General features: G+C 41.6%; 1 protein-coding gene across 4 annotated transcripts in view; it reads left to right on the top strand.

Annotated features, from left to right (window-relative positions):
• The window catches only part of LOC147105079 (AMP deaminase 2-like), a 172,381-nt gene that overhangs the window by 145,148 nt on the left and 12,533 nt on the right, over positions 1-14,700 (top strand). For all 4 annotated transcript variants that reach the window (XR_015081674.1, XM_086011145.1, XM_086011147.1 and 1 more), the window contains exons 12-17: positions 1,343-1,506; positions 5,506-5,632; positions 6,592-6,755; positions 7,811-7,931; positions 9,461-9,634; positions 10,927-11,037. Coding sequence is in view for 3 of the 4 variants with exons in the window: in XM_086011145.1 (XP_085867271.1) it covers positions 1,343-1,506; positions 5,506-5,632; positions 6,592-6,755; positions 7,811-7,931; positions 9,461-9,634; positions 10,927-11,037 (861 nt within the window). In the remaining variant the exon portion in view is untranslated. The remainder of the gene's footprint in view (positions 1-1,342; positions 1,507-5,505; positions 5,633-6,591; positions 6,756-7,810; positions 7,932-9,460; positions 9,635-10,926; positions 11,038-14,700) is intronic.

Genomic DNA, 14,700 nt, shown 5'->3' with positions numbered 1-14,700 from the left:
GATACAGGGGGATGTGGTGATGACCTGGAACTCGCTGCCGACGGAAGTGGTGGAAGTGAAGACACTCAATGTTTTCAAGGGGAGACTGGATAGGCACTTGAGGGAAATAAACTTGCAGGGCTCCGGGGATAGAGCGGGGGAATGGGACTGACTGGATTGCTCTACAGAGAGCTGGCATGGACTCAATGGGCCGAATGACCTCCTTCTGTGCCGTTATGACTATAATGCTGCCACCCCTTATGTTTTATAGAAACAGAAAATGTTCGAAATACTCAAGGTCTGGCAGCATCTGTGTGGAGAGAGAGAGAGAGAGACAAAGTTAATGTTTTAAGTCGATAACCTTTCATCAGAACTTAAAATAATTGTGAAATTTTAAAGTAAATGCAAATGGAGTGTAGTATTTCTCACCTATCTAATACCTTATTTTAAGTTATACTGTAGCGGTACTACCGGGTGACCCTTACTTATGAGACATAATTCCCTTTAACTTACCTACGTTGTATTGAGTTTGTATGTTCAGGCTGTTGCCCCTTTAAGAACGCGAGCCGGCCCAGCTCGGGTCTCCCGCTCCCGCAGCAATCGCCGGCCCAGCTCGGTCTCCCGTGCCAAGCGCCGGCCCGGCTCGGTCTCCCGCAACTTCGGCCGCAACGGCCAGCTCCAGTGCCGGGTAAACGCGGTGACGTCATCGCGCGAGTCACATGACCACCCCAAGCGCGGGTAAACGCGGTGACGTCATCGCGCGAGTCACGTGACACCCCGAGCGCGGGAAACGCGAGCAACGCAATGACGTCCTGACACAAACGCGATGACATCATTGCACAAACCTCCGGACTGCCTAGTTAGTCCTCGTGGCGTCCCCGTTCGGGTAAGACCTGTTCCAAGGCTCTTCTGCATTGATCTTTGTTGTTTTCTGTACTTCGTCAAATCCTTCATTAAAAACCTATTGGATTGTTTCTCCTGAGTCGACCTCAGTGATTTGGTTAGGAATACACCTATTCCTACAATACCCCATTTTATGAAAGGGATTTAAAGATAAATTTATAGCAAGCCTTAATAGTATATTGCATTAAAACAACTGAAGTGCAGTGTCATTCTCCTGTTGGATCTTGTTCTCGGCAGTGCCACTATGGAAGAGCCTCAGCTAGAGGACAGGCAGGTCTACACAAAGAGGGAGGCCAAAGTGACGACCCAGAGCAAGATTGGCAGCCTGGGAGTGGGTTGTCTGGGTGCTGCATTGTACTGGGTACTCTGGTAAAGGGGAAGAGAAGAAAGCAAGTTTTGCCTTGAAAAATATTTATAACTGTAACAAGACCGTTGTCCGTCCCATTCTTGTGCTTCACAGGAAGTGATGGAAGATCTTGAAGAAAGCAAGTATCAGAATGCCGAGCTGCGCTTGTCCATATATGGTCGCTCCCGGGACGAATGGGATCGACTGGCAAAGTGGGCAGTGAAGCACAAAGTCTACTCCAACAATGTGTGCTGGCTGGTGCAGGTACCACGGCTTTTGTAAGTATTATGATGTGCTATGTTGGACTGCTTTCTTGTTCTTTTTCATCTTGTTACTTTAAACGCCAGATTGCGCGCGCACACACACACACTCAGTTGTAGCAATGCAGGATCAATCTTTATTGAAACCTCATACTATACACAACCAGTATGAGCTCTGAGACATCATGCTCTTACGATTCCAGTATGAGCTGCTGAACAGTGGCTCACTCAAATTTCACCTTTGATCACTGCATTCCATGCATAGCACCAATAAATCATTAGTTTACAAAGATACATACTAATGCCAACAGAATATCAACATAAACCTAACAAACATTTTTATTGCCATGACCAGAGTGACCCAATTGCTGTCATGAACTCTTCCCATTCCCCTAAACGCAAGTAACCAAGCTGACATATTCCAGACCATTGCAGATATGGCTGAATGACTCTTACACATTCTACGATTTTACTTTCCTGTGGAGATATCCTTGCTTTTAGGCCTGTTTACACAATTTTGAAAACTCATTTTTAGTGTGGAAGCAAGTCATCCTCGGTTCCGAGGGACTACCTAAGAAGAAGAAGAAGTTTACACAATTTACAACACATCATGTGCTGGTCCCCAGGAAGAATATTTGAGTCACCCAGGTAGTGTGAAACCCCATTCCCACATGCTGTAAAGACACAAGTTACTTAAACTCCAGATTATCTTAAATCAAGGCAATTGATGGGTGTGTAATTGGACATGGAGGGAGGTGGGGTGGGGAGAGAATGCAAAACATGCAGAATCGCATTTGGCGACCGCTATAAGACCCACCTGATATTCAGTCCTCTTGAAGTCGATGGAACTGAATATGGGATGGAGCGTACAACAGGCAACCGATGTGATGCCATCTGTCTTCATGGGCCACTTGTGTTGTCAGTCACATATAACCAATTGCAAGACAAACCACTGACCAACATCATTATTATAAATGAACTTTTTGTACACAAGTCTTGCGTGAAGGTATTCCTTTTAAGCTGTTCCAGGTGGAAACAGAAATTTCTCACCACTAAAGGAGAAATAGATCAATAAACCAACAGGCCCACAAATTTAAACAGGTATGGTGAGAAGCCTAAATGCAAGTAGAAGTTGCTTTACTGGAGCTTTTCCAGAAGATCAACCAGCATCTGTGGGGACACCCCAACTTTTAAATTAACCTACATGTGTACTGTGAACCAGAGTTGTCAATGAGCTAAGTCGCTCATGGTTGCTAATTCAGCTGTGGCTCAGTGGGTAGCACACTCGCCTCTGAGTCAGAAGGTTCGAGTCCCACTCCGGAGACTTGAGCACATAAGTCTAGGCTGACACTCCAGTGCAGTGCTGAGGAAATGCTGCACTGTCGGAGGTGCCGTCTATCGGATGAGACGTTAAACCGAGGCCCCGTCTACTCTCTCAAGTGGACGTAAAAGATCCCACGGCACTATTTCGAAGAAGAGCAGGGGAGTTATCCCCGGTGTCCTGGCCAATATTTATCCCTCAATCAACATAACAAAGAAACAGATTATCTGGTCATTATCACATTGCTGTTTGTGGGAGCTTGCTGTGCGCAAATTGGTTGCTGCGTTTCCCACATTACAACAGTGACAGCACTTCAAAAGTACTTCATTGGCTGTAAAGCGCTTTGAGACGTCTGGTGGTCATGAAAGGCGCTATAGAAATGCAATTCTTTTTTCCTCCCTCTACTATACAATATAAGAAATGACTTCCTCCCTCCCTCCCTCTGCTATACAATAAGAAATGACTTCCTCCCTGCCTCCCTCCCTCTGCTATACAATAAGAAATGACTTCCTCCCTCCCTCCCTCCCTCTGCTATACAATAAGAAATGACTTCCTCCCTGCCTCCCTCCCTCTATTATACAATAAGAAATGACTTCCTCCCTGCCTCCCTCCCTCTGCTATACAATAAGAAATGACTTCCTCCCTCCCTCCCTCCCTCTATTATACAATAAGAAATGACTTCCTCCCTGCCTCCCTCCCTCTACTATACAATAAGAAATGACTTCCTCCCTCCCTTCCTCTACTATACAATAAGAAATGACTTCCTCCCTCCCTCCCTCTGCTATACAATAAGAAATGACTTCCTCCCTCCCTCCCTCCCTCTATTATACAATAAGAAATGACTTCCTCCCTGCCTCCCTCCCTCTGCTATACAATAAGAAATGACTTCCTCCCTCCCTCCCTCTACTATACAATAAGAAATGACTTCCTCCCTCCCTCCCTCCCTCTATTATACAATAAGAAATGACTTCCTCCCTGCCTCCCTCCCTCTGCTATACAATAAGAAATGACTTCCTCCCTCCCTCCCTCCCTCTATTATACAATAAGAAATGACTTCCTCCCTGCCTCCCTCCCTCTACTATACAATAAGAAATGACTTCCTCCCTCCCTTCCTCTACTATACAATAAGAAATGACTTCCTCCCTCCCTCCCTCTGCTATACAATAAGAAATGACTTCCTCCCTCCCTCCCTCCCTCTATTATACAATAAGAAATGACTTCCTCCCTGCCTCCCTCCCTCTGCTATACAATAAGAAATGACTTCCTCCCTCCCTCCCTCTACTATACAATAAGAAATGACTTCCTCCCTCCCTCCCTCCCTCTATTATACAATAAGAAATGACTTCCTCCCTGCCTCCCTCCCTCTGCTATACAATAAGAAATGACTTCCTCCCTCCCTCCCTCCACTATACAATAAGAAATGACTTCCTCCCTCCCTCCCTCTCTCCCTCTACTATACAATATAAGAAATGACTTCCTCCCTCCCTCTACTATACAATAAGAAATGACTTCCTCCCTCCCCTCCCTCTCTCTACTATACAATAAGAAATGACTTCCTCTACTATACAATAAGAAATGACTTCCTCCCTCTACTATACAATAAGAAATTACTTCCTCCCTCCCTCTACTATACAATAAGAAATGACTTCCTCCCTCCCTCCTTCTACTATACAATAAGAAATGACTCCCTCCCTCTACTATACAATAAGAAATGACTTCCTCCCTCCCTCCCTCTACTATACAATAAGAAATGACTTCCTCCCTCCCTCCCTCTACTATACAATAAGAAATGACTTCCTCCCTCCCTCCCTCTACTATACAATAAGAAATGACTCCCTCCCTCCCTGCCTCCCTCTACTATACAATAAGAAATGACTTCCTCCCTCCCTCCACTATACAATAAGAAATGACTTCCTCCCTCCCTCCCTCCCTCTACTATACAATAAGAAATGACTCCCTCCCTCTACTATACAATAAGAAATGACTCCCTCCCTCCCTCCCTCTACTATACAATAAGAAATGACTCCCTCCCTCCCTCTACTATACAATAAGAAATGACTCCCTCCCTCCCTCCCTCTACTATACAATAAGAAATGACTCCCTCCCTCCCTCCACTATACAATAAGGAATGACTTCACCAGCGTACAGTATTTGTTGGTTAGGGTTCGGAATCCGTCCTGCATCATCTTACAAAAAGCTGTAAACTATAAAATGACAAAAGTTGATGATCTCTGCTCTTCCTCAAACTATCCAGCTATAACTACATTTAAAAAAAACGTGGCGAGTCCTGTGATTAATAATCTAAATGAGCTCTCTCCTCGGTTCTACAATAGTTTAGTGATTTACCACAGTCTGCATGTTTTAATGCAGAGCAAACCCAGATGAACTCTGCACAGCAAATCGGTCTATTATTTCAACTTCCCATCGTGGTTTTTATCAATTAATAATTTATAAACTATTCATAACATGATCTTGGATGTCATCCAGCTTTAAGAATTGCTGTGCAGGTTTCTGCACAAGGGACTTCTTTGGTTCAATTTTTAATACATAATATAGAAACATTAATTTGATTATATAAGGCACTTAGGTGAGCCTTTCAGCATTTGTTATAAATCCATGCTTGTCTGCTTAGATAATGGATGCTGTAGAATCATTGTAGGAATGAGTTATTCAACATGACGTTCAATTGCTTTCAGTGATGTCTTTCGCACAAAGAAACAACTGTGCAACTTCCAAGACATGTTGGAGAACATTTTTATTCCCATTTTTGAAGCGACAATTAATCCTCGCAGTCACCCAGAGCTTCACCTGTTCCTTCAGCACGTGAGTATATTGAATATATAACTGAAGTGGGCTGAGGTTGGCGTAGTCTGAACTTAGTGCCTCCCAAATGGGAAGCCACAGCTTGCGCCGCTCGACAACAGTTGAGGCAGGAACTTGCGGTGCAAAGCATGGATTTGTTACTTATAAGTACAATGCTGTGGTACTTCCTCAAAAAAAAAGCTGTCATTTTGGTTTAAGTTGCATGACAAAACATCGTTATCATTGTGCTGCCTTTCACAATTCCAAACTTCTTCCTTTTTGGTACTTTGTAAAGAACAAATGCACAGGATTCTGTTAGAGAGAAGCACATCTGTGGTTCAGATAACATTGTTAAAGAATTGTCTCCGAGCTGATCGTGTATGCTACTTGAATCTCTTGTTCATGTTGAATACTCTGTCACTTAGACCAGGCTGCTCTGTTAATGTTTGGTTCATGTTAAATAAACAGATGCTGAATATTGTGGAGTTAAGTTAAAGACAGACTCAAAATAACTATCAATGGCGAAATTAGCATGCAAACCTGTGCCCTTCTTAACAGATAATAAGTTGAACATTTTTGGGCGGGATCAAGTGCCTTTATCTGTAAATATTGTAATGGATTTTTTTAAATCCAGTATTTGCCTAATTTATGTTTTATTTTAATTCCCCTACCCTTATCATCTGTTATCCCTTGTCATACAGACAAACTTCAGACTCTTCCAGTACTACTGTGTTAACAGTTTCAGTGTGGCCTAGGGCGACTCTCCCTACAATTTCTAAATTCCTCTCATCATGGAGCACTGAGACTACCTTGGTACATTCCCCTATGGCCATGATCAGGGAATTAATGGATGAATTCACAGACATCATGCTGTCCTGCAGCGTGCAGGAGAACTCCCTGTGCTGCCATAATCTTTAATAGCTTTAAGGAGAAGGACTTGGAAGAATATATGTAATGGATGGGATTGTTTATTTTTCCAGGTTGTCGGCTTTGATAGTGTCGATGATGAGTCCAAACCAGAACAGCACATCTTTAATGCAGACAGCCCATTACCCGTGAATTGGACAGAAGTCAATAACCCTCCATATGCCTATTACCTTTACTACATGTATGCTAACATGACGGTCCTGAATCATCTCCGCAAGTATGGACTAGATTCCAAATTATTTCTGTAGTTCATCTTTAAGTACATTTAGAATGTTAAAGGGAATCATCTTTAAAGTACTCCTCTGTACAATTTATAATATGTTTCCCAGTCAGAAGAGGTCAGCTTGGTGATGGCTATCACTGTTCTGGCACTGACTGACTCTCGCTGCATTGAATCCTGATCTACATCCTTCCTCCTCCTGCATGTTGACCCCACAGCTCTAAAGGAATTCAAAAATCCACTCAATTCACTACCAATTGCGACTGACCACATGGAGTTCTCCAGCAGACATCCAGCATTGAGAAAGTGTGCACATTCTTTCCGACAGAAGAAGAAAGCGACATTTTTTTTTTATGTTTGTGTGGAAGGAAAGCTCAGTCTATCACCTCCATCATCCTTGATTTTCCTTTTTAACTTGTACTTTTGGTAGAATGTCACTTAGAACCAAAACTTCACTCTCCTATCGTCAACAGAAGTAAAACCAAATGCAGCAAAGCAGATCTTGGTTTTCAGTTTCTATTTCATTATTCAAAATATTATCACTCAGTGAGTCGGTAGATATCTTTCTTAAAAAATAAAAAATCTTACAAGCACTTTTAATTTTCAGAGGTTTATATTCATGGTGAGTATCTCAAGTTTATCAGAAAATTTATGTTGCTCCTCCGTTATGTCAGCTGCTCTAGTGATAATAGTTTGGATCGGAGCTGTGTTCAGTGGAAACCGACAAAAATAGGGAAGTAACATTATTTGGGGAGTTGCATAGAATGACATAGAAATTACAGAACAGAAACAAGCCATTTCAGCCCAACAGGTCTCTGCCAGTGTTTATGCTCCACACGAGCTATCTCCCACCTTACCTCATCCCCACCCTATCAACATATCCTTTTATTCCTTTCTCCCTCATGTACTTATCTAGCTTCCCCTTTAATGCATCTATGAGTTCAAATTTTAAACCTTTGAGTATGAAGTTTTAATGAGGGATGTGTTCGATGTGTGAATTTTGGAAGTATGTTAGCACAGAGCTGTGATCATTGTTGCTATTTCCTTTGCAGGAAGAGGGGATTCAATACATTTGTTTTACGGCCACACTGTGGAGAGGCTGGTCCTATCCACCATCTCATATCTGGATTCATGCTTTCTCAGAATATTTCTCACGGTCTTCTGCTCCGAAAGGTATGGACAAAAGCATTTACTGAGATTTATCTAAAATCTTCTAAAAGACATCACAATTGAGCGTCAAAGCTTGGTTTTACATGAGATACCTTCTCCAAGTGCAACTAATGGACATAGCATAGAAGTTGACAAACATAGATTAACAGCTGACTTGCCTTTTCCGCCTTCATGTGGTAAAATGCTCAGTCTGTGCTCAGCATCTTCTCTCACAGCGTGGTTATCCTGAACTCACCAGATTCAAAAGCTGTGGATGAAACCCACTTTCAACAGTGTGTTGAGGCATCCTCGTGTTGTGTCACCTGTTAAAGACTTGAAAATATGCTTCTGTTTCTGTTCTGTCTGTGCATTAAGTTCTCTGCCTTTTCATATGTTACACATTTGTATAGTTGGTCATAGTGCCTCTGCATTAGGGAAGGCAAAAGTCGGCCAGGGCTGCTGGTGCTAGCCCTGATGATCCAGTAACTCCTACCAAGTAGTGCCTGGATGAAGCTCGCTATGATGTCCACTGTCAGAAAGCCTGATGACACTCTGTGACTAGACTCAGTCACCATCTAGGCACTTAAATGAATATTGGCCATTTTCGCAAGGTACCACGGTGAGGGAGTCAACACCACCAGGAGAGGAGAGACTGGGGAGAGAATTGGATGGACAAGAAAAAAGCATATCTGTCCAATTTCTGATCAACATATTGAAATTTTGAAAGTCCGTTTATATAAAAAAAAACACATCATCCACCACCTGCAGTAAATGGCTCATTTTCCTTGGGTTTATTTCCCTTTTCTCTTCTCACCTCCTCTCTCATGATGCTACAATGGTGTTTCAGTCACTTTGTAGAAAAGTAAAACATGAGCTGAACTTGCACTGTGCAATATTAGCAATCCCTTTGTCTGCTATCTTCGCAATTATTTATTTTAAATGTTCTTCAAAATAAGGGACACAAGAATTTCCTAAAATGTGTTAACTTGTTCATTATTACTATCGCACTGCCCAAGGTTGATTCTGTTCTGCAATATGCAGAACCAAAAACACACACATTGTCACTGTTCTGATTTGAAAATGTTGGATAAAAGGAGCTGGTGACATGGATTTGGATTTGGATCGAGGCATTCCTAGGGGATGAGCACTTCCTTTCTTTGCTGACTATAAAGTTCCTTTGCAAATAATATTTTGCTAATGAGCTTGGATCCACAGTGCAAAACTGACTGCAGTTTGGCACTGATTGGCTGTCTCCCTCCAGTGAGGCCATACGAGGGGATGGTTAGGGAATGGAAGAATTGGTGCTGTTGTGATCATTGAGGTGCAGTTAGGAGACCTTTACTCTGCTTCTTCGCTGTACTACCTCTGGCTTGAGGAGTGCTTGATGTACATGCAGGATGCTCAGAGTGGGAAAGTTTAATTCTCTAGTGCTGGCGTTCTTCACCAAGAAATGTGCTCATTTAGAAAATGTGAAGTTGAAGAACTTATTGTGAATTAGATCACACGGTGCTTTGTGTATTCTGGAATGTTCATTGCTTGTGTCTAATTCGCAGGCTCCAGTGCTGCAGTATCTGTACTACCTGGATCAGATCGGAATTGCTATGTCCCCCCTAAGCAACAACAGCCTCTTTCTGAGTTACCATAGAAACCCACTGCCAGAGTATCTCTCCCGAGGCCTAATGGTGTCTCTCTCCACTGATGATCCTCTGCAGTTTCACTATACCAAGGTAAGGCAACCAATTGGACATGGAGCTCGCAGGGTTCTTAACTACATTTTATGCACGATAGTCGACTACTAGTCCCCAGCCATGGTTTAACCAGAACCAAATGATCATGGCCATCAGCATTAAAGAAATGGTCAGGATTAAGATTTATAATTAAAAAGAGTGAGACACATCAGAAAGCCAGTTAAACCCACGGCTGTGTGTTTTTTTTGTTAAAAGCCTGAGATCTGGGAAAATAGGTCATGCATTTACTCAAATGAATGAGATTTGACTGACCTGACATTTTTGTTTCCATCAACTCGTGATTGGAAGCTCTAAGCTCCTATGAGTTGCAACAAACCCAGGGTCTGGAATTATTGAGTTTTTAGTTCAGATTTACAGCTTTTAAGCCCTGTTTATACTATAGTTTACTATCACTGACCAACTCCCATTTAGTTTCACCCAGTTTCCACTGTAGATATTCAGAATTAAACCAGGGCAGTTTAAATCTAGTTTTAGAAAATTGCTTTGCTTGTACTTGGTTCAGGGTTAGTTTAATATCCATATCCACTATGAACTACCCCAGTATAAGTGACCCAAAATGTATTTGTCAGTAATGTAGATATGCCTAGATGTAAACCCTGAAATTCGCGCTTTTGCACATTGAAAAATTAATTGTGCCTGGAACCGGTCTGTAAGCTGCCCTGGTGTAAGCCGAACAGCTTAAATGGTTTGTCCCTTCTGTAATTGGTCTACAATTCTGCCATTGGGATATAGGAGCCAGTTTTATGAAAATATGAATACGGAGAGCTGACACGTGGTGAGGCAAACTAAAGCAACAAATGTAAGAGCTTCTTAAAATGAGTCTCAAAGATTTAAACAGAGCAGTCACAGGTCTCTGTATAAAAGTGACTTTAATAAATGCACTGCTTCAGAAGCACTAACCTGTTATTTCTGATAAAATGGGTGGTGGGATACTGCAGAGTTTTCAATGAAAGCTGAAATCTGCTCATAGTCTTTTTCCGGAAAAGCCCCATTCTTAAGTTTTTACAGGCAAGCTCATCTTTCGGCCTACTTGAATGTAATTTCCACTTCAGTGATTCCACTGACTGGAGTCACTCTGCTGATTTTGGTTCTGCTCTCTGCCGTTCTCCGCCAGTGGTCACTGCAGGGTAGGACCCCAAAGAGTGATCCTTCAGTTGAACACTTGAGCTGAACTACTGTGTCTTTGGTTCGGTCCATTGAATGTTTTGGGCCTGTTTATAAATTTGCAATTTGCTGCACTACTTCTGATCACCTTTCTGCATTTTCCTCAGGAGCCACTGATGGAAGAGTACAGTATTGCTGCCCAGGTGTGGAAGTTGAGCTCCTGTGACATGTGTGAGCTGGCACGGAACAGTGTATTAATGAGCGGTTTCTCTCACAAGGTAACTGGTAATAATATGCTGGATTCACATTTGTTAGGATGTTGCAGATGTACTTTTCACTCTTCAATCTAACTAGGGTTGTTTTAAATTTTAATTATAATGTATGTATCTTCACATTCTGTGTAGCTATTCCACGTATAGGCAGCGGGCCATTATCTTCGACACTCTTGCTTAACTAAATTGTGCAGTGCAAATGGGCAAACTAATATATTTGCCCCCATATCAGAACTGCTTACTTTGCAGCACATTTGTTTTAGCTGATCCTTTTTGCATCTGGTAATCCACCCACAGTGTAACTCTCTAATGAAATTGTTCCTTTAGTGCATCACAAGCATTGGAGGGTTTATTGATTTTAAAATACCACTGCTTTACCTTCGAGGATATGTATCTGTTATCTGTTGTTCCTTCAGTTTATTTACCTCTCTGCTTTAAATGCCAGATGTTTCCTGAATTCATTTTATAATTTTCTCAGGAAGTAATTCACAGAAGTGCACCGAAGCTTCTACTGATAAGCTTCCTGAGGGAAACTGTTCAGTTCAAGGAGTCCTGTTTACTTGCACCATATATGTTTCCTTTTAAGGAGATTAAAAGTATTAACTTGGAAAGTCAAAACATGCATTTTGAAAAACCTTGAATGTGATTAATATTCCTTCCCCCGCATTTTTTTTATTTTTAAAAACCTTAAGCACAGCAAAAGGATAGAGATGATCACAATATTGATCTTGATTAATCCTGGCCATAATTGCTACGTTAAGTGAGTGAGGATTATAAACTACAGAAATAATAGCTACGAGCAAAAGACTACCTTGTGACTCGATAGCAATTGAGTTAACAATTTCTAATGTATTACAAGAACAGTAACTTGTATTTATATAGCGCCTTAACGCAGGTGCGTTTGAGACAATTTCTTTTGTAACAGAAACTACAATGGCAAAACAAATAGAAATCTGGTCCAGTAAGAATAGAGTAGCTTTCTTTTTGGGGGGGGGTGGGGGGTGGTATGTTCTGAATTGTAACGACTGTTTCTTGCTGTGAATTCCTATCACTAGGGACTGTGTTAAGCTAGTTCAAACAGAGCTGTCAACAATCCGGGAAACGTTAAAAACAAGACTTTTATTATCGATAATGAGTGAGGCCAATTTCAATCTCATCAAAATAGGCTATATTTTTAAATCAGTTTGAGTGAGTCTCACTCCCAAATGAGTGAAAATTTGTTTTTATATTTTAAAAAATTGGGTTCCGGTTCCTTTCAGTAAGATTACTTGGGCTGCCACCAGGAGGAGATTTTACCGAACCCGCTCTTAATTCAAGACCAGATCCTTGGTAATTGGGAGAGAGAAAATCGGCATGCTCCCTTATATCCAGATGGAACAACTTAGTGAACCAATCTATTGGAATAGCAAGGGTGGTCCCTGTATTCTGTTATGGCTGGAATTTGGAACCCCCCAATGTTGACTAATTCTCAGTCAGTCACTTGTATGATTTATCCATTCCTAGCCTGGTCATTAAATCAGGTGTTTTCAGGAATGAAGGATGTTGTTCAGATAAAAGTGGACTTGTTGAATTAGCATCCAGTAATTGAATCAGTTCAGAACTACCTTTCCAGTTAGTCTGAACAAATGAGGAAGGGGCACCTTCATTGCCAGCTTGGCTCTTGCCTCTGAGTTGGAAGACTATAGGTTCAAGCTTCACTCCAGGACTTGAGCACATAATCTAGACTGACAATTCTGTGCAGTACTTGGGAAGCGAGCAACTGGTCAATCAATGGCACAGACTCCCTAAAGACATGGTGGAATCAGATGGTGATTCATTCAAGTGCAAATTGGATAGATTTCTTTCAAAAAATAATGGGCTAGAATTTGCTGTCAAAATAAGTGAGGCTAATGACACACACCATAATTTTTGCGTAAACGGTACATAGGCGGTTAATTGCGAATATCCGAAAGTTGCTGTCCCAGTTGCGCTGCCACACCATTAGCTTCACGAAAACGGCATTTTGCTGTTTGCCTCATCATTGACATGCATTGAATGTCATGAGGTTGCTGTATTTACAAACTAAACCCGCTGCAGATATTTAGGGCTAGTAATTAGTAGCGTAAGTACCCTTTTAACCACGTGATAATTACTGTCCAATCAACCTCTCTGGTACTGAAAAATAACTATTATAAGTGTGAACTCTCATTCGTTCAGGCTTTGAATTGTTCGGTGAGATTTTAAAAATACTAATTTAATTATTTTCTTACTTTCTCTCCTGTACCTGATTTGACATTGAATTCACCCCCTTTAATTCACCCTCCTTATCAGTCCTTCCTGTGTTTATTTCCTTAATCTCATTGGTTAAGGAGATACACTGTCTGTCCCGTTGTTCACTCAGGTCCCAGATGCCCTGTTTCCCTCACTGCCCCATTATCAGCTCGCACTTCCATCAGCTTTGTGGGCAAAAATGTTTTGAGCTGTAGGGTGCAGAGACAAGTCTAACTATCGGCAGATGCTGTTGGATGCCCTGCTACAGCAAATTTGAGACATGACTTATGGTAAAATATAGCAAGCTTGGGAGGAGCAAGTGACTGCCTGGGTCTGTTGTAGACTAATTGATAAAGATTGATTACCATGTTCAGTTATCGTTGTATCATGCGACTCCCAGGATGGTAGAAGGCGAAGTAGATGGACTTTGGTCATTTTTTCGTCTAGCGGTTCCTGTGTTCGTGTGCTGCATTGTTAGAGTTCTATTTTTTTTGATAATATTAGGATGCAAAAGATTCCACAGCACTATTTGTAGAAGAGCAGGGGTGTTCTCTTGGTGTCCTGGCCAACATTTATCCCTTAACCAATCACACTAAAGCGGACTCACTGGCCACTTTCCTCATTGCTTTAAGGGATCGAGTAGGCCGCCACATTTGCCTACGTAACGGCGATCCCACTTCAGAAAGTAATCCATTGGCTGTGAAGCGCTTTTGGGATGTCTTGAGGATGTGAAAGGCACTATATAAATTCAATATTTTAATAGTTCTTGATAAAGATGAGAAGCTGATGTAGAATTTGTTTTTAAACTTGAGAGAGTAGAAACTATTGTTATTGTGCATCTTATGACTGTGTATTCAAGTTGCCTTTGGTTGTCTAACTACAGTCGAACATTTAACAGATTTAAGTTTGGTGTAATGGGAAATTTAAAATGTACAATTGAGCAGCAAGAACTGCAGTGTAAAAATGGAAAACTTCATTCCATCAGTTCATTTAGTTCGTGTGGTCATACAGCCTATTCCACTCGATATTTAGTAACTGGCCATCGGCGCTGTTTCTGAACAGCCCCGATAATACGAATACAATGTTTCCTCATTGTTTCCTTTTAAAAAAAATAAACTTGCTTTATTATTCTGGTGTTTCCTGTTCGTGTGATTTCATTTTAGTCATTCTGAGTATTAAACCACTAACTAAAGCAGTCTCTCAGTTTATTTTATCTCTTCATTTTCCATGGGCTTTTAATTGGTAAATTCACGTTTCTGTTTTCTGCAACGTTGTCAGTTTCTTGTGCATAGCTTCAGATCGCACGACGCTGCTCAGCATTAATGTTCAGAACGCTATACGTCAGCTTGGAATCCTTGTGGGCTAGATAATTTTGTCTGTGAATCAGAAAGACCGAGTGGGCTGCTTTAAAGACAGCCA

This window comes from Somniosus microcephalus, chromosome 18 (genome assembly GCF_052327205.1).
Source record: "Somniosus microcephalus isolate GS21.2 chromosome 18, FLI_Smic_1.0, whole genome shotgun sequence".
Lineage (NCBI taxonomy): Eukaryota > Metazoa > Chordata > Chondrichthyes > Squaliformes > Somniosidae > Somniosus > Somniosus microcephalus.
The sequence above is the reverse complement of the archived record's forward strand: the minus strand, read 5'-3'. Positions and strand labels throughout refer to the sequence as shown.